This window comes from Fulmarus glacialis, unplaced genomic scaffold (genome assembly GCF_000690835.1).
Source record: "Fulmarus glacialis isolate BGI_N327 unplaced genomic scaffold, ASM69083v1 scaffold10821, whole genome shotgun sequence".
In the NCBI taxonomy this organism is placed as follows: domain Eukaryota; kingdom Metazoa; phylum Chordata; class Aves; order Procellariiformes; family Procellariidae; genus Fulmarus; species Fulmarus glacialis.
In genome coordinates, this window is record NW_009192250.1 from 63,164 (window position 1) to 83,069 (window position 19,906).

At 35.9% G+C, this 19,906-nt stretch overlaps 1 protein-coding gene across 1 annotated transcript in view; it reads left to right on the forward strand.

The window, feature by feature from the left end:
• Positions 1 to 19,906, forward strand: part of B3GNTL1 (UDP-GlcNAc:betaGal beta-1,3-N-acetylglucosaminyltransferase-like 1) — a 38,977-nt gene that overhangs the window by 11,227 nt on the left and 7,844 nt on the right. Inside the window, exons 4-5 of the mRNA XM_009587015.1 lie at positions 551 to 675; positions 10,238 to 10,373. Coding sequence (XP_009585310.1) covers positions 551 to 675; positions 10,238 to 10,373 — 261 coding nt within the window. The remainder of the gene's footprint in view (positions 1 to 550; positions 676 to 10,237; positions 10,374 to 19,906) is intronic.

Genomic DNA, 19,906 nt, shown 5'->3' on the forward strand with positions numbered 1-19,906 from the left:
GTTTTCAGACGTTGCCTCGTACTGACGTTGCTTTTATTAAGGTTTTTATTAAGTTCTCTCATTATGGGGCATGATTCACCTTTCCTAAGTAGACACCAGTACGTATTTGTATGGCAACCAAAGAAAGAACAATAATTCTAGTAAAACGAAAAAACACTCTTCTGAAGTCACTGATCCTTTCAGTAAACTATTTGGTTACATGGCACTTCAGGCTTCGTGAACTGTTCAGCAGCTGGGTTTCTCTCTTTTGGGACTAACCTATACCAAGCTTTACATCCCTGTCAAAATGAGATGATGTTTATTTTTCCACCTCTGTCCTTGTGGTCAGCTGTACTTCATTTTTAAATAGCACTGCTTGCTTTTTTAATAGCTTTATCTTTTCTACAGATACGTTTAATGACCAATTAGATAACTTCATTGAGACATACAGAAATAATATGAATAAAATGATGTTAAACCTTATTCATTTGGCAGAAAAACAAAATGTATCTTCAGATGTAACTATGAGTACTGGTCACTTCCTGGTTTGAAATAACTGCTTCTTTTCCAGGGTGTTCCAGAAGATTTGTTGTTTTTTTATAAACATATCCAAAAGGGCGGTGAAGTCTTCCGAGTAAACCATTGCCTCCTGCTGTACCGTTACCATCCACAGGCTGCAACTCATTCCGTCCTAGAGTAAGTTGCATTTTTTTGCTAGAACTTAAAAATTAGCTTCATCGTGGATGTTGGGCAGCAAAGATGCTTAATCTCTTCAAGACATCACACAGCAAAATAGTTACCTAATTGTGTTTAATTGTTTGTTGGTTTGTTTTTTTTAAAAAAAAAAAAGGCTAAAAAGCAAGCATAACATAATATATTGGTAGTATCCTCTTTTTATGGTGGAAGGTTAGTTTTCTGTTTGTTCTTGCTGTAATTTGCTTTTGAGTAACATACTGTAATGCTGGAATTGAACTTGTGAATTGAAATCTTTGGTTTGGATACTGTTGCCCATATACTGTTGGTGTACCTGTGTTAATGATTTAGTGAGGCAGGGATGGGGTGGGGGCCCTTTAACATTTGACAAATATTCTAAGAAATTGTTTCGTCTTTGCAGCTGTTTTTGAAATAATTTCACAATAGGTATTGTAAGAGCAATGAAGCTTTTTGGGGACCGCATTACAGCAGTACTGTTTTCTCAACTTCCAGTTACCATTCCTGAGGCTGAGTCTCTGTAACTGATCATGTGAGATCTTGTAATCTGCCTGAATAACCTCTCTGGTTATCTAAAGCATCTGAGTTTCTTACCCTCAAAGCGGATTAAGACTACTTTGTATGATTATGTATCTCATCTGCTGAACATGGCAAAAACAAGCAGTGAAGCAGTAACTTCTTCAATACTTTGAACGCGATTGCAAGGATGTGTTTGAAATATATCCTAGTGGTGAAATTTTATTGGGATTTGTAATATGTGAGGGTTTGATTCTCATATTTTTTGCCATGTGAACCATAATGTAAAAAATACTTTTTTAATCTTAAAGCTTATTTTCAAAATGAACTGTCTCAATTTAAAAAAAGTAAACAGAAACTTATAATACCAACAAAAACCTTCTTTTGAAAAAAAACACTAAAACCTAAACCTTTCATATGATAATGTGCTGTATTTACATATATTATTTTCCTATTTTAAAAGGTTTAAACCATCTAAATCACATAATGAGGTTTGAAAAATACCTGAGGATGTTTAGGAGTAATTATCTCAGGTGCTTCCTTGTAAGCTGTTGCCTACTGCTTTCCCAGTGCTGGTCTACCCTTAAAGAAAACGTTAAGTTGTCGATTGCCGATTCCTCTACATGCTCATTTTACCCATCAAAGGCATTCTTCCTGATCAGAAGTCCTGCAAGCTGAGCCAAAGTCGTTTCTTTCTCTTATGCATTGTCATGAATGAAAAATTATGCGAGTTTTACTGTCCTTTAGGAGTCCCACACCAGAATCACAGTGGTAATTAAGTAAAACATTTTCTTACCGATTAATGATATAAATACACTTTTCAGTCAGTCCTATTTGTATGGCTTTGTAGAACTGACTAGTAAAACTAAACATTTTTATGTGCATTTTAGTTGTATATCACTATATTACTGTATTACTGTAAATACTATAGTATGCTAGCATAAATACCATGCTCATGGTTAATGTCACTATAGATCTTTATAAATGCATACATATATGTATGCATATGTATATAAAATCATTTAACTTTTAATTCTGAAACAGTCATTCCAAGCAAATAGAAGATATTCTTTGGATTTTGCAAACAAATACAAGGTAAATTATTTTGCTTTTTATTGGTGTTTAAATGTAAGAGGTTTTACTCTCTTTTAGTGTGTGATCATTTTGGCAGTTAGTTACAAATTTTTCAGTCACGCATTATGGGATGCTAGAACTCTTGGAAGCCTATTGCTTCTATCTGTGGGAAAACATCTTATTCTTGGAAATGAGTTTGTTTTGAATTTACTGCAAGCTGTTGCTTATTCAGATCTACAAGGTTGTGTGGCACAAGCACCCTGAATTACAACATACTGTGAGAATGTGGAAATACTGTAAGCTGTTTCAGATGTGCAGTTTGCATGTCCAAATTGGCGCCTTTCTTGTCTCGTTCTAAGAAGTCAGGCTAGCCATTCTTCCTGTTGGCTTTTGCTGGTACTACTGTTAATAATATTTTGTGTGAACTTTCAGATATGAAGTTCTGTAATTTCTCTTCTTATTGGCTTGTTCCCCTGTTTGTTACCTAAGTTGAGAAGGGTTGACCAGCATTTGTTTCTAAAAACTGAGGTGTGCATTGAGCAAAAAGAGGTTCATGGACTCATCGCAAAGCTTTAAGTTAGTAATTTAAATTGGGTCTTTCCTAATTTGCCTTTTGGTCACCCCACCTTATTTAATGTGTGTTCTACCTTTTCTAGAAGTCTATTTTTTCTTTTTCTTTTTTTTTTTTAAATGGTGTGTTTTATTTGAGAAGTTTTCTATGGCATTTTGCCTTTTGCCATTGGCCTATTTTGTCTTTGAATTTTCAGAGTTAGCCTAGACCTGGATTTGGACGTAGTAACTCACCAACCAGATTAATATCTTGTCTGAGATCGAAACAATGCTTGTAGGAAAGTTGATTTTTTTTTTTGTTTTTTGTTTTTTGTTTTTTTTTTAACAGTTTATGCCTAGTTTCAGTCTTAAAAAATAGTTTGGAGCTTGTTAATAGGACTTGTTTATACAAAGATGCGTAATTCAATCTTTTCAGCAAAGACAACAGTCGCTTGTAGCCTATTATGGGCTGATTTGAGTTTATACGGGTGTCTTTCATTACTGCTCAGGGGAAAAAAATGCCTGATTTTGCGTTTTCAGACTTCCTAAAATATATATAAAACTACTTGGCAAGCGACATTTAGTTCTTTTTATTTAGTATGTATAACTGTAAACACTAATGATTTTTAGGTCATTTCCTATGATTAGTATCCTTCTGGAACAAATATCTAGAGGTGAAAGTATCTGTGAAGCAGGAAACAAAATCTTATTTGCATTCTCCCTTACCCCGGAGGCATCAGGCTGCGTTATTAAATGTTTTGGGTGTATGACAGAATCTGAATGAAGTACAGTCTATATTTAGATTTCATTAGGTGCATACAGAAATATAAACGTTCTCATTGTAATTTAATCTAAAGTCTATGATGGATACCTGCTAAATGTGAATGAGCAATACAAGTTTTGAGAAACTTTTCTTCAGCTAGGAATTTACAACACAAAATCCCACGTATTGTATCTCTTAGATCTAAATCATTTTATCTCACATTACAGCTTGTATCCTAGGGCTGTGTGTACTTTGTGCTACATGGCTACATTACACTGATTTGGTACAATATCAGAGCTGGCTTTATAGTGAGAAGTACTGTAGTAAGAAAGTTTGGTGTATAATAAAAACATTGTAAAATTCATAGATTTTTATCTTGCCAAAAGGGATAAAAAGGAACTGTATATAAAACAATGTACCTCATTGCAAGATAAAAGTCAGCTTGGAGGAAGATGAGCAATAAAACATTGTACTTGTATTTAGGTAGTGTTGCTCATGAAGACAGGCAGTTGGGGCAGGTAGCTAATCTTTGTAGCAATTTACAAGCTTTTGGTCAAGAGAAATTTAATATACGCAGAAAGTAAGGTACCTTCCCTCTGAGATTCAGGCGATTCCCTTTTATGCAGAAAATGCAAGGCTTACAGTAACTTCATATGCCTTGTATTCAGAATGAGTATAATATTGTAAGAGCTTGTTCTGCAGAAATAACCAAAATTACGTAATCTATTGAAACCATCTGGTTTCAGGCACTAGAAGCTTCCAGTGTCATTTAAGCAAAGGAGAACAGGCACTTAGTCTGAAACACACATTTGGTTGTTTTAGAGGTACTCTGAGGCATGGGTCTCGTATCACTGATGAGCGCAGGAAATTTCCTGCAAAAACATATGCATCCAAAAATAGGCAGGAGGGAGGAATAGCGTAACATATTCCTCTGAAATAAAGATGAGGTCAACTGCTTTTTTATCTTCTGTGCTTGCATTTGGCACTTCAATTAAACATGGAAACTAATGACCTCATTAGATTCTTGAAAAGTAATTGGCATTAACATTGATAGTCTCTGTCTTTCTTAATAAGCCTTTCATGAAAAATAGGCCACAATGCAAACCATGCCTCTGTTAATGACCCACGACCTGAAGATGAACTCAGACATTAATAGAACCTATTAACAGTGTAAATGTAATAACTCAGTGGGACAATATAGTCCAGCAATTAATAAGTTCACATGAAGTTCAACAGAACAACAACGACAAAAAAAATCAGTTTATTCACCAGTATGGTCAAGGTTCAAATGGGATTCATTTCTGAGTTTCGTGTGGATTGTAAGGACCTTGAGTTCTGCATGCAAAAATAGCTATAAAGAATCTGTTCTTTCAGCTCTCACTGTGATTAAAAAGTTCTCTGTTCTTCTGTCTCTGGATTATCTATCAGGTGAGTTTTAATATAAAACTCTATTATCCTGCCATGAATGAAAAACCACTGGAAGAGGCCGTTCACTTGAATAGCTCCTCTTCCTGTCTGGTGTTACCTGAGTAGCAGGCGGCACCAACGTATATAGAAAAGGTCAGATTTATAGATTTATAGTATTACTGTGGATGGTAATCAATGTCTAAAATTCCAGTACTGTTTAGGATATTGGGCTTGTATTTGTGCATTTCTCAAGTACTTATACATCTGTCTGCTCTGTTGATTCACTTATGTAGCCTCACTGGGGGAAGGAGGGGAAAGACAGTCAAATAGTATGGCGAGGTTTAACTGAGCTCACATTAAATCATATAGCTTTTATTGTCACATTATCTTTCATTTCAAAATAGGAGTAGAGCAGATGTTTCTTGACTCCTGTATTCAGTCAGTAGGTCACCACACATTTTAACAGAGCTCCATTGTTATATTACTTGGGTGGATGGTATGGTAATAACTACTTGGGACTGAGGAACACCCTTCGTAGTCATTCTCACCCGCTGCATGAATACCCTCATTTCACTCCTGCAGAATTTTGGCTCCTCTTCTTCCTTCCAGACTACATAACTGATGAGTATTGAGGGGCCACGGCAAGTGAGATCTTAGGAAAATTAAGTAAGCCTCTAGAATGATTTTCCAAGTAGAAAAATGTGTACTACTTACATTTCTTTTGTAAAGTAAAGAAGTGACAAGAAAATGAAAGAAATGGGGAAAACAATGTACTTTGAGAATTTGGGTCAAGGAGGAGCATTAGGATGTGGGAACTACCTTCTACAATCAGAAGAATTTGTATCCCACCTTCTGGGTGAGGAAAATCTTGTTAACTGAATACAGGCTAGGAAATGATACTAAAGGCTACTGGGAAACTGCTTACTTTAATCCTTTCTGACATGGGTAGGAAAAGCAGCCTTGATTTGGGACGATGCAGATTAATAATACCTCCTAGTTTTTGCTGGTGGCTATGAATATGTAATAATGCAAAATCTGAAAATAGCTGTGAGAATCATCTCTGAGTAGTGGTTTGTACAACTTCTACATCGTTTCAGGCATTTTCTTTAATCATCCTTTGCACGTTGCTACAGTTCCTGTCTGTTGCACCTGCACTGGCTCCTAAAGGATGGGAAAATGGCGTTCCCTTATCCCTCAAGGCAGGAATCCCAGTTATCTATTCTGGAAACATCAAAAAATGTGGCAAATTAGGTGAACCGGAAACCTGAAGGGGATAACTGAAACTCTCTCTTTTGACACTCTGTAAGCTACCTTTTGCTTCAACATGTGAGATATATTGTTCGTGCAGAGCATGTTTTCACAAAGGTTAAGCTCAGTCTAAAGCTCAGTCACAAATTCTCCCCTCAATTCTGTATTTTTCTGATGATCTCAGCTTGCACTGTTAGAAGTATTTCAAGGTTAACTCAAGACTGCAGAGTGTTCGATATAACTGAAAATTTTCATTAAAAAGGGCACATACAATATGGGGATGTGATTTTTAAATACTTTTCTGTGAGCATTTTCATAAGAGTGCCTCATAGTGATGCAAGCAAAAAATCACAAGTGCCCGAGTATATTGGCTTCATTTTCACAACCCAAAATAGGTACTTAAGAAAGCCATATATTGGTGTTTTAATGAACCTGTCTGACAATATTCTTGTATTTGAACAATGATCCAATTAATTTGGAGTTTAATGAGTTTCATATACTTTTATTTCTGAGTGCAATTCCCTTAAATACTTTCTGCACTTGCATTTCTCAATATAGCATTCATAGATAAGATTGGGTCAGTAAATCTGCTTCCGTCTCAAATCTTTGTGGGTGATTACCAACAATGAGATTTGGTCTGCTTGAATTTTACCTCTATAGGGACTTCTGTGGAATATAGGCACCCGTCACCTAGGCAGCAAATGCATACTGTCTGGAAGCAACCAATACTAAATGTACCGGGATATTTCCATGACTAATAGAAACATTTTCTGTGTGCCTGGACGTAGATTCCAGTGTTTGCCCTACAACTAGAAGTTAGTTGATAATTCTTTTTATGCCTTGTAAGGTTGCCTGTTTTTTCCTTAGCTTTCTTAACTTTGAAAACTCAAGCGGAAAAGAAACTTGCCTGTGTCACTCAAGTCAACAGAACAGATTCTGAAGTACCTCTGGAATGTAATACAGTGTTATCCTTTTGAAGTCACATTTCAAAGTAAAATCAGTTTTAAAACTTTTCCATTTACATGTAAAGCAATAATCTTCCTTTTTAGAAGCTAGCAGAAGCTCTAAAATTTCCAGTAAAGTGATCCTGGAAAAATACTTGACCTTCATATTTCTTTCCTTTAACTTTTCTTCTGGGAATATAGTATACTCTAATGAACATGGAAAAAGGCAAGTGTCAAAGGATGCCAGCAGCAGCTAAAGCTTTGCAGCAGGAAAAAAGATTTGCAGTCAAATCCAAGATTTTTTTTTTTTCCTCCATTAGTTGAAGTGCTGTAGTCTTCAAAACAGTGCGGAAATTTTATATGGAGTTAACTCTTCTTCTTGGGTACATTTATTGGTGTGTCAAGTTCTTTCCAAGTTATCACACCACAATCAATGATGAAGTGCTAAGCAGGATTTGGCTGTGCTCAAAAATTGCACGCTGAAGTGAAGTGGGCTCTTTGGAGCTAACTAATAATCCCTGCAAGAATCCATATGTCTTAGTGCTATGAGGGTTTCTTGTTTTTCAAACCATCACTCAGGGATGTGAAGGAACAACACAAAATTCCTATCAGTAGAATATTAGAAAAATTTGCTAGCAAACTTTTGGGAATAAATTAGGTAACCTATTAACCTCAATAACCTCAAATGTAATACTTCATAAGAATAATTTGGAACAAAAAATTTGGCTTTGTCATATTTGATAATCCGTTACAAAAAGGAAAAATTTGAAAATGTTTCATAGAAATCAGATGTAACTGTAATGTCAGACATGTCTAGTGATCATACTCATGTATTTACAGTTTTGTAAGAGAAAATTGGTGTAATGCATACAGGATTATGGATAATCAGAACGGCAACTAGGAGACAGAGCAGTCTGATGAATGAATCAGCTGCTGTAGCAGCTCCTGTTCCTGACTCTCTACCCACCTGGACAGTTTAGATCCTTAACATCAAGGAAGCTTGAACGGATTTTGATTTTTCTATAAAGTGGCAAGCTGCACTTGCAAACCAGAAATAACTTGCTGTAGTTGCCCAATGAGAACCTCTGCTGACTCATGAATCAGAAGCCTTATTTGAAGCAGAAGAAATAACATATTCTTTGAGTATTTTGATGTTTAAATTCCATATCAACTTGATATAGTCAGAAGACTATGGAGCTCAAGGTTGAACTGTGAAGAAGGTATATTAGTAGGAAAAAATACGAGCTTCCCAAGACAAAGAAAACCATAGGCAGATTTAGGATCTCACAGGCAAATTACTGGTTTTTTTCCGTTAATACTTTAACTAATTTCAGCTTCTAATTTCTTGGATCAGAAGAGGTATTACAAATTGTAGAACAAGTTGTAACAATTGTTATAAAGTGTATTGTGTTCTGTCATGATAAAGCAAATGGAAAAACTTATTTGAAGAAATGCTTTCAGAAAGGAGAGACAATTAGGTGTCTATCAGAACTTCCTATGAAAGAAATTTTCAAGTCAAGGTGCCTTGTTCAAGAGATATAGATTAGGAAGATTCGTCCACCAAGCCATAAATTGAGGAAGTCAATTTACTGTATCTAGAAAACTGTTTATTAAGTATGAGATAAGTTCCTAGTTAATGAATATTAAATGAACCCTGGACATAAAACAGATGTTCTTAACAGCAGTTTTCTTTAAACCATTGTAAATGATGTAGTCTTAAATATTACATTATAGGGTGGGAATTGCTGTTTTAAAAGCATACCTGATTGAAAGTGATAGGAAATGTGCGGACGCACACACACAATAAAAAAGTTGTGGTCGTCAAAGTGAATTTGACAGCTGGGAGGAATGGTCCATGAACAAATGCTTTCTGTGAAGTTGTGTTCTCTTTCCGAGAACCTACCTTGAACTTGTTGAAGATCTCAACAGGTCTTAAGTATTTAAAGATGTTAGGTGTTCCCTTGTTACTGGTTCCAAAGCCATGCAGTTCATCATTTGGCATTAGTCTCACAGTTGTTTACCTCAACTGCTTGGCTTAAATTATATTGTGGAACTTATTACAAACATGAAGACATAAAGGTGTAATTGGACACAGACATCTGCCAGCTTGCTTTTTTTCTAAAGCATATTTTAAGAAGTTTTATGAGGAACACCACTTCTTCAAAAAAAAAAGAAAAATAATTTCCACTGCTCTTTGTTTCTAGAAATGCTATTTCTTATAAAAGTCGTCCTCAAATAAAGGCACAGTCACATTTGTATCACTGCTGAGTAATACCTGGAACCTTTAAAATTAAATCGCTCTTATTTGGTCTGAAGTGGGTATGTGCACATTCACAAGTGTGAATTGTGTGTGTAACAGCCGGTCGTTTCAGTGTTGCATGTGACTTTGCAGTTCAATGATTATTTGTTGCTCTATGGGTGTCTGCTGATTCAGAGCTTTGAAAACTGACTTGTTGAAGACTTGAGCCAAATACCACAATGTAAATGGACTTTCATTGTAGCATTGGGCTGTATATTTGGGTCGATTGGAGTACTGAATTTGTGGGATTTCAACTTCACGTTGACAAAGGAGAATGAATGCATGGACAGATGGAACATGACGAGGTCATCTTGGATTTAGGAGATCGTTTGCCTGTATGCACTGCAGGGTTATAGAGCAGTTCATACGGTGAGTATGGGTATGGGCAAACTGCGTATTGGTGGGCAGTTGGCGTTGTTGGTATGGGATTTGATTACCGTAGCCACAGTTTTTCATCTTCTTGTGATCTTCTGTTAGGGTTCTTGAAAATAATAGTGGTTTATCTACAGCTTCAAATCTATCCTAATGATTTTTACCTGAGAACTTCCACAGAATTTCTTTTTTTCTAGCAACAGTTTACATTTCTCTTGGAAATTTCTAATATAATATTTTGGTGTGACTTTTTGTATCATGTGTGAATCAGTTTGGTCAGGTTTATGTGTATGTGAGTATGTACATATGCATATAGGTATATAATAATGCTAGAAGTTCTAGGGGTCAAAATCCACCCTTTTTCTAACTCTTCAGGGGAACCATCTGGAATCACCGAGTCAGGTTTCTTGAAGACAGAGTCCTGAGCTCCTGGGCATCATTCACCATTTGGAATGCTGGCAAGCAAGGCAAGAAGCTCTATAGAAGCTTGTCACCAGCTAATCAGAAAAAGGTGAGCTAGTAAGAGTGGGTAACATCTGTACAAAAACATTTTCTTCTCTTTCATATGCCTCCTTGCTGCTGCTAACATAATGTAGCAAAATTCTCATAAGATATTTTGTTTCCAAACTACTAGTTGATGATTAATATAAATTGGGGAAATTCTCAATATTCTGCATAATGTATTTCTTCTTTTAAAATGCTATCTTATTTTATTTAGAGCATACGGTGTGTATGTAGTGCAACATATGCACCCATGCTTGCTGTTGACTAAGCATAGTAATATGTTAGACACACTATATAACTGTTTATGGTCTGCTACTGTGTAACTAACCATGTAGTAGCCAGGTACCCAAGGTGAGTACAATAGCTCTTTATTTGGATGGTGTAATACTAAACTACCTTGTCCAGGATTATTCATACATGTATCATATTTGCCCAGTTCCTAAGTGGATACTGGACAGGTCCCTATTGGATGCTGATGAACCTGGTTTGTATTATGAGGAGTAATTGTACTGTAACTCCCTTTTGAAAAGCTTGATTGTTTAAAAATAGGGGTGGGATGCGGGGTGAACAGGCGAGTAGAAACTATTGTACATGACTATCTAATTCAATTTATAATTAATTAAAAATGTGGAGGTTACTTATATTTGCAAATGACATATTTCTCAGGAGAGATTTGTCTGAGAGTTTAAATATGTTACTTTTATAGCATTTTCTTCTGTGTAATAACTTTTTGTTAGATAAGGCTTTAGGGCTAATGTCAAATGGCTGTTTCTTATAAAGAGCCACAGAATATTCATTTTATTACTGAACGTGTTTTCTTTTCTTAAAAATATGGATGGGAAGACAAAATGACAAATATATATGTAAACTTGATTAATGTTGTGGCCCTCAGACCACACACACATAAAAAAAAATAGAAGAAATTTGTATACCCATAGTTGAAATTACTGAATAGACATGGGAGATACTCATGCAGTAAATGTACAACACAAGAATTGAACCTGAATTTCCCGCTTGATATTCCAATGCCATCCCTCTTTCATTGCCATCACGTCGCAGTGGGTGAACTGTATGAAGAAAGAAGATGAAATGCTATGTGTCTCCAATCAGTTACTTTGTTCAAAGAGGACAGAACTGTCCACTAAATGTATTAAGTTATCTTGGTCATGCAGTGCAGTGTGCACATGACTTTGGAGGGTTTATGAAAATGTTCTCTCTTGTAAGAATTTTGCAGAGCACTTTGTGAATTCCACTGACTTACTAGCAACCATTGCACTTTTCTGTCTGCAAAATTATGAGAATTAGAAAATAAGTTCCAAGGGAAGAGATGGCAGCTTGTCTGGTAGATTTTTGTGATGTTACGGGAAATATAGATTATATTGGTTTTGTAGCAGTGTCTCACCATCTTAGGTGTTGGGTTTTTTTGGTTTTGTTTTGTTTTCTAGCTTTTTTTGTGCCAAGCCAAAATGGATATTGATATTAAGATAGAACACCTCTCTAGTTGTGGGTTACGTTTGCCACCTACTTCTATAGGTGACTCATTCGGGACTTCACATCCTGTTCAAACACAATGATAATTTGAAAATGTCACTGCAGAGATGATAAAAAGGGCAAGAGAAAAATAATATTGGTGTTTTTTTGCCATTTTTCTGCCAAAGAACCAAAGCTTACCTCTCTTTCAGTAAGGAATAACCTTCATTCCCTGGGATGCTAGCACTGACAGTGTGGTTCTAATTAACTGAATCTTGACTTTCTTTCCAGCTGACCTTTACATAACGTTTGCTTTGGCAGTGTTGCAGGCCATGATGCTATTTTGCTTCTGTCAAGGTTACAATTGCACATATTCTAGTATGCTTTAGTTTGATATTGAAATGTTGCATTGAGCATTAACCCATTAATTACTGGATACTATACCAGACATATTTAGCAAGCTTACATGCCATATGCAATTGCACATGCCAGGTATGACTCATTTTGCAAATGTACTGCAGAAAAGTACTGCTAAAATGCAGTCACAGTCTGAACCTTAATACCTTATATAGAGTAATCAAACTTTATCCACTAAGTCTGACATGTTATCTGAAGTATTCGGAGGTTTTCTCAATAACCAGCGAAGATAAATAGCTTCAGAAAGTGACTTGTATCATCCTAAGTGAGAGCAGAGGCCTAGCTTTTAGATAGCTAATTTCTGATTAAATTAGTGTTAACTGTAGTGATGAAAGCACTAGTTTTATGTAGCTGTTCAGGCTCATTATGATTGCCATTGTAACTTCCTAGCTTTTACAAAAGTGAGATCCCAACTCTATCCATCTCAGTCAGAACTGAAGTTTAAATGATATCCTAATGTTTCATAGTAAGTCATTGGCAAAAGGCTGTAGAAGTAGTTAAAACATCTCACTTCTCCAAGTGCTAATCAAAGGATTATGCTGCTGGAGTTTCAGGAAATAAATTCATAAAATTTGCAGTAGGTAATTCATGGCAGTTTTCATTTTATTCTAAATTTGTAACACTAAAAGGAGGGTAGTTAAACTCCATGTTATACTTTTCCTCAAAAATCCTTCAGGTATTTTGTGACTAATCTTCAACTCTTGCCAAAGATTCTAAAATCCCATATGAACAAAGGTTGTAAATAGTTGTTGCTTTGTCCTTTCCAGCCCTAAAAAGCAATAAAATACTTTTCCTGTCTCACCCTTTAAAGACTACCTTAAGATTTAAGCTTTCATATGTTCTGTTGATTATGAGAACACTAGCTATTCAGTATCATTTTGAATCTACAAGTAGAATCTAGTGTTGTTCTGTAAATGGAGGCCCTGGGATATGAATTCATCAATTATGTAAAATAGACCACTTTAAAATACAATTCCAAAAGCCCCTTAAGACAAAATATGGTGTATTACATCAATACAATTACCATTTTCTCCTCTGAAGGTCCAGTTGTATAAAACAGTGTGATCTTAAAAGGTATAATACTCTTTGAAATGCAGGCAAAATTGCCAAAATAAGCTGCATAATTTAACTAAGCTGTATAATTTAACTGTCTAAATTTAATTTCAGTTGTTTTTATACTTTAAATCAGTTTAGACTCTTGAAAATTTCACCTATGCTCCGTTTCACTGTTGCTGCATCCATCCTTTCATTGAAATTCAGAATTTCATTAAATGTCATGAGACTGATTTCGATTGGAATGTGGAGTCATAGCAGGGTTGTTTTCTAAATGGGCACTAAGTACCTGTAGAAAATTTGGGGGACATACTCCTAGAATAAATAATAAACCCCCCCAAAAAAACTATTGCATACAGCTTGTATTATTTTGTAATTGTGAAAAAACCTAAACTCTACTAAATCTTCAGGAAGAGAATTAATTAGTTTGAACTGTCAAGCTTAGGGCATGTAAGAAAACAACTTTTCCAAAAATTAATGTTTCTAGTATTTTTAGAATCTGATAAGCAAAGCAATTGTATTTCTTATACTGATTAGGTTTTTGTGGGATGTTTGAAAAGTGTAAGTATGTTGCATGCCGAACAGCATTGTTTCTTAGAAAACAAAATTTTGGCAATTCTAGGAAGCAGCAATCTGTGTACGTTCATACTCACTAACAAATTATTACTGTAGTCTGTTTGAAAAACAGTATGAATTTGAATTATGGCTATGTTAAAAGAGAAAAGGACACCTAAGCAATATTCTCTCTTTTCCTTCAGACATCTGTATGGTGAATATTAAAATAATGCTTTGTCTCCAAAGAGTTCAGGCAAAAATCCAAGGCTCAGTATTTTTGCTAAACAGCAACACAAGAAAAAAATTATTCAATTAGTAGGTTTTTTATGAATTAATTACCAGGATCTCAGTATTCTTAGGGAAATTCTGTTTCCTGGCTGTCCCCTTCTTGATTCACACAGTTGACAGTGGTTCAGTATTAGCATTTCTGCAAGAATGAAGTCGAACAGACCTTTTTTTGTTTAAAACACATCCGTCTTGTCTATAATTTGCAGCTGAAGATGGAAACCAAATGTTTTTGGGATGCTACATATGCCTGGAGGGTTTCTGAGCTGTCTTGTCTGCTCTTTTATTCTCCATCAAACTTTAGCTAAAAGGAGAACTTCAGCATTAACATTTTGTGTCATTTCCGATAGCTGAAAATAGTGCTCAAGTAGCTAACAGAAAAGCAGGGGGAAAGGACAAAATAAGCATCAGCTAATTAGTGGCATGGAAACAGTACTAGTACGCAGCCAGCACATGAAGATTCTCTATGACAACCCTATCCACCAGTGGCAAACTTGAAAGCTTCAAGAAATTATTCTGTACACCCTTTTTCCTAGCTCATTAACCATTTAAAATCATCTGTTAGTTTCTCTTCACCTTTTTCTAAGAGCAACGTCACTAAACCATGTACTTCAACTATGATCCTTCAGCTGTTTCACAAAAGCAAGAAATATATAAGTTTTGCAGCATTTTAACTACTCTAAAGTATATGAATGGCAGTATGAGAGACTAAAGTGGGACATGTAAAAGCAAAGAAACATAAATAAAGGGAAGAATATTACGCCCACCTTGACTGTGGAGCGAAAGATAGAATGACAACGTGAAAGCGAGTTAAAAGAGAGCCTACAGAACAAAAGGAGAGAGATTAAATTTGAAAGCTTCCGTTAAATCCAGGTATAAAGCATCCTAAAATAACATGGGGTAAAGTAGACAGAATTGTGCAGATTTTTGGACTATAGTGAATACTTCATGCTGAAACATGGCAGGGAAATCTCCCTGCTGCTTTTCTTCGGGAAGATGTGCTTTTTGCAATGTCTGTTTTGTCAGTACAGAGGCATGCACACTTGAAAAGTTACTGGCATTACTAACAGAAAGTTACCTGTTCTAGAGAAATGAGACACAACTAGTTCCCACACTGTTACGTAGAAACATAGTTGTATGTTTTATGTAATAACAGAAATTTTATATGTACAACATTTAGCAGCTGATTTTGCATGTTGGATTCTGGTATTAAAATTCTCTCGAGCAACTTCGTTACGTATATGTGCAAAGAGGAAAGATGCTGCTATCTTTAATGGAACAGTGTCTTTAAATGGAGTCATGAAATGCATGCTTGGAATTTAAAGATACCCACAGCTTCTGTCATGGCTGTAATGCTAAAGAGGTGAAATAAAAGCAGCACCCTGATACTGAAAATCATTCAGATTGTGACGGAGAGTTGCTTGCTAGTTTCATGGTTCTGCTTGTGGTGTACTGGAAGATGTTTATGCCTCTGCATGTCTCTTGTTCTGTTTGTCATTAACTGTATCTATTTAAACTTGCATTATAATGCTTTCAGTTACTGTGTTTTGACATGAATGGCCAAAATTGATTTAACTTTTGCAGAGATGTATATTAACATGCTTCCGAGGCTTTATACAAGTTTGAATGAAAGAATTACAAACAGAAGAATCAAGAGGGTCACTAGAAGTTTAAAATGGGTGAAGGATTGCATGAGATGTGGAGAGAATGCAATAGGGAAGATCTGCTCATACAGGATTTTGTAGAGAGTTTGCAGGTTGCCTTCTTTAAAGATAAATTTTGTGAGACCAATTGATGTAATGAGGAGGGCGAGGAGACAATGTGCAGGTGACCATTTATCAAAAGGGTTGTCCATTTTTTCTATCATGCTCTACTAAGTTACTTGCTCTCCCTTGTAAAACTTGCCTCGTATCCTTCTAGCTAGAACAGATCTTGAGATTTTGCTGTGATTACATTTTGTTGCTTTCTGTAAATGATCATTACAGACCTAAAGCAGACCACAGGTGAAAATAAGATGAGGGAATAAAATCCTGTGAAGATCATTCACCATAAAAGGACATTATTAGGCTGATGAAATCTTTCAGTTTTTCCATTAGGATATCTGAGTGGAATAGGAAGTGTAAGGAAGCATCCTCTGCAGTAGCCAACAAGGTGGTAAACAAGTCAAGTATGAAACAAACTATTAATTCTTGTGTAATAGTTGCACAGCTAATTACAGTTGCACCCCAAGCCCACTCTTACTGACTTCTTAGGTTGTACATTTGGAGGAGGATTAATCTGCTGCCCATTAATCTCCTTTTACCACAGGGAGGTCTGATAGTCCCAGCCTGCGTGTCCCTTCACCCAGCTGCTGTGTTTATTAAAAAGAACCAGCCAGAGAAGTGCTTTTATCTTCTTCAAACATGTCTTCCCCTAGCAGAGATTTTTTTTTTGAGTAAATATCTTATCTTTTGAGCCATATAAACTTTCTCTTAGGAGGCAGAAAACTATTTCTCCTTTTTCCCTTTTTCCCTTACACCGTTGTTATCACATGTGGCAATCTGTATTTATAAAAATTACTTACAGTAATTATGTAGCTTGTATATAATAGATACCTAGGTGTCTCTTCCAATTTTTAGCTGAGAGAAATAGCAGTCTTTTTTCTTTGTTTTGGAATTGTGCAGATTTTCATACAAGTGATGTTTAAAGCAAAAATATGTAATCATTTATATATTTTCTTAAAACTGAAGTGTGATCTGAGGACTCTGTAAGCTTCAATGGTGTCATATTGTCAGAGGCATTGTAAAAGAGCCATTTTGCTAGAAGGAGGGGGAAAAAACCAACTTGAGACTGCTTTATAGCTTTATAATTCATAGGTTCCTCCCTGGGAGACAGTAGTTCATGTATGGATAGATGATCTTCATAAAAGATACAAGAAAGAAGCCCATTAATGCAGGAAAATAAATAGGTAACTCTGGGCTTATCTTAATAGCGTAAAGTAAATAGCTCATATAAGCCTGTTGCCTTGAGTTCTCCTTATAGGATAAACAACTGTGCGTTAAGTCCTGTGTTTAGTCTCCAGCCATAGATTTTCTTTAATTGGAAAATAATAGTGTGTGTCAGAAAAATAGTTGACTTACATTTTGGCCACCCACATGGTGTACAGCCTGGCAGAAAACTTGCACATTCAAGTCTGACCTGTTTTATAATACTGTAAATATCAGATTTAAGCTGGCTGAATCCATTGAAAATTATACATGGAGTATAATTTACTCCACGTTACTTAGTGGTAACTCAAAAAAAGGTTAGAGTCATTTCCATGTTCCAAGGGAAATTTGTCACAGACTTACCTGTCAAGTTTTTTTTTTTTTTCACACAGCTGCTGTTACCAGGAGTTTCGTGTGCTAGATTGTCTGGGGGCTGGGTGGTTAGTGTGGCAAAGACAGTTTGCAGAATTTTCTACACATGGTAGTATGAGTTACGGCACAGGATGAGAGGAAGTGTTGTGATTGTTGGCAATCTAGTGATACAAGAACTATCTTTGGTTCTCTAATACCATTCATGTAAAGAAGAAATCTATGCAGCAGTCAGGGGTTTCTGTTAACTGTATTGTAACATGCTGAAGGTGAACAGTGTGATACTTTCCAGCACAGATCTTAGGGCTGAATTCTCAGTTACTGACATTAAAGTGTAGATAGAATTTCATTTTACCTTCTGTCAAAAGTTTTCGTGAGTTTTTTTGGTTTTTAAAATCTATAGGAGTATGAGCAGCTGAAAAAATAGCTTAAATGATTGGAAGATAAGTCAATGTATTGGACTGTATTTATTCCCAGAACTCTGTTGGGTTGACAGTGAAGACATATCCTGCTAAATTTTGTTTATAATGATCACAGCTTCTAGGACAGTAAAACATCAGTGGTGGAACTGAGATTTGCAGAATATTGGAGAATTTTAAAGGTTGTTAACACAGAATGAAAAGTATACAGCTAAGTAACCTCTCTTTCCACAGTGGCTTCTACTTGCTTTCTTTCATATATATACATATTTATATATTTGTGTGTGTATGTACACATACAAATAAGATAGGTAGAGGAAATCTTGGGATTTAGTAGTTTACTGTGCTCAGTCCACACCATCTGATTTTTCAACTACAATAAACCATTGCAGTGATCATGGAAATAGGTTCAGGGATGTAAAGTGTATTAACTTGCGTTTAAGAGAAAAAAGAAAGCCTAAGAAAGATCCTCGTTCTTAGTCTTTGTGCTTGAAGGAGTTGCTTGTGTTTGCTACTGTCTAACCCTGCCTGCTTCAGCCACAAAGACCTTGTACAATGTCTAGTAGCTTCCTAGTACTGCCCTGAATTCCCTTATTTCTTTTTATTTCCATTGTAATGCCTGAAACGGGAGGAAGTGTCCTTAGTGCAATCCCTGCATCAGGATCATCGAAAGCAAAAGTCTGGATCTGCTGGGATGTAATGTGATTCCTTTAGTCATACAGCCCCAAAGTGAAAATTTAGTGTTTCTTTAATGTTCTGTTCTTTATTTCTTTTGGTGCCTGTTTTTAAGCAATCTATTTTCCAGGTATGAATGTCTACCTCTAAGTGGTTCCAAGGACTATCCCTGCTCACCCCCTCCATTTTATTAGCTGTATTTTCCACACTGACTTTGCCATATTTGTAGTCCCTTGATGTTTTTGTTTGTATTCTCTTTTCATTGATGTTTAATGGAAGAACTGATATTATGGTGTTTAAGGATTTGGATAGAAAACTGTTCCATTGGATAGTGGAAATATCTCCAAAGATTTTTGATGTAGATACACCTTTTATGTTGCAAGAGAATGGAGCTCTACCTGGCCATTGCCTGAAAACACATGTAACACAGTTTTGTTCCTCTGCAGTTTTGCCCTTGGGCTGTAAAGGTGGCACTCTGTGTCGGGAGTGAGGTAGCAACAAAGAACACAGAAGTTCAGCATTATGACACCAATGCTCTTCTGTCAGTGTTTTCCTCTGCACAAACAGAATGAGGTCATTTTAGGTAAAAGAAAACTATCTTAATCATAGGAGGAAAATGTGTGAGAGATTTGTAGACCCAGAAAGCAAGCCAGCCTTTTGCAGCCTTCTCTAACTTAGTAAATTAATAAACAGCTGTTTGGCTTTTCAAATCTTCTCAGCAGTAAGTGTTGTTAATCAATTTTTAATGCAACAATTAAAAAGATAGGAAAACTGCTATCCAGCTTTCACCAGAATAATTGATTTCTGCAAGACCTTAACTATCTTAACTGTTCTGCTTCAGTATAAGAGTTCTGTGTAGATAATATGAATAGATCCAATGGAAGTCAGAGGAAAACATAGCTATGTTTATTTTAAAAAGTCTTCCCAAATGTTACTGGCAACCTAATGGTTCAAAAATGGGGCCACTGTGTTTTTTGGATTGCAGGCATTTAATCTGCCTGCATATTTATGAGGAATGCAAATAAAAAACCATCTGAAATATTTGGCAACTAGGGCTGCAAATAATGCTTCCATAACTACAGTAAGAATAACCAAAATGAAGCAGTAATTATATGTGTTTAAACACCAAATCTGCTGAATGTTTCAGTTGAAAAATACAAAGTCCAAAACCATAGGAATTCCCAAACTTGGTGTGTTATGACCTAGAATTGAGGCTGGTATTACCAGAGCATCCAAAGCAATAGTACAGCACTGTTATACAGAGGTATCTGGTGGTAGATTATATGCTTGGGGTGTGCAGAAAGAGGAAGGTTTGTATTATCTAATCCTAG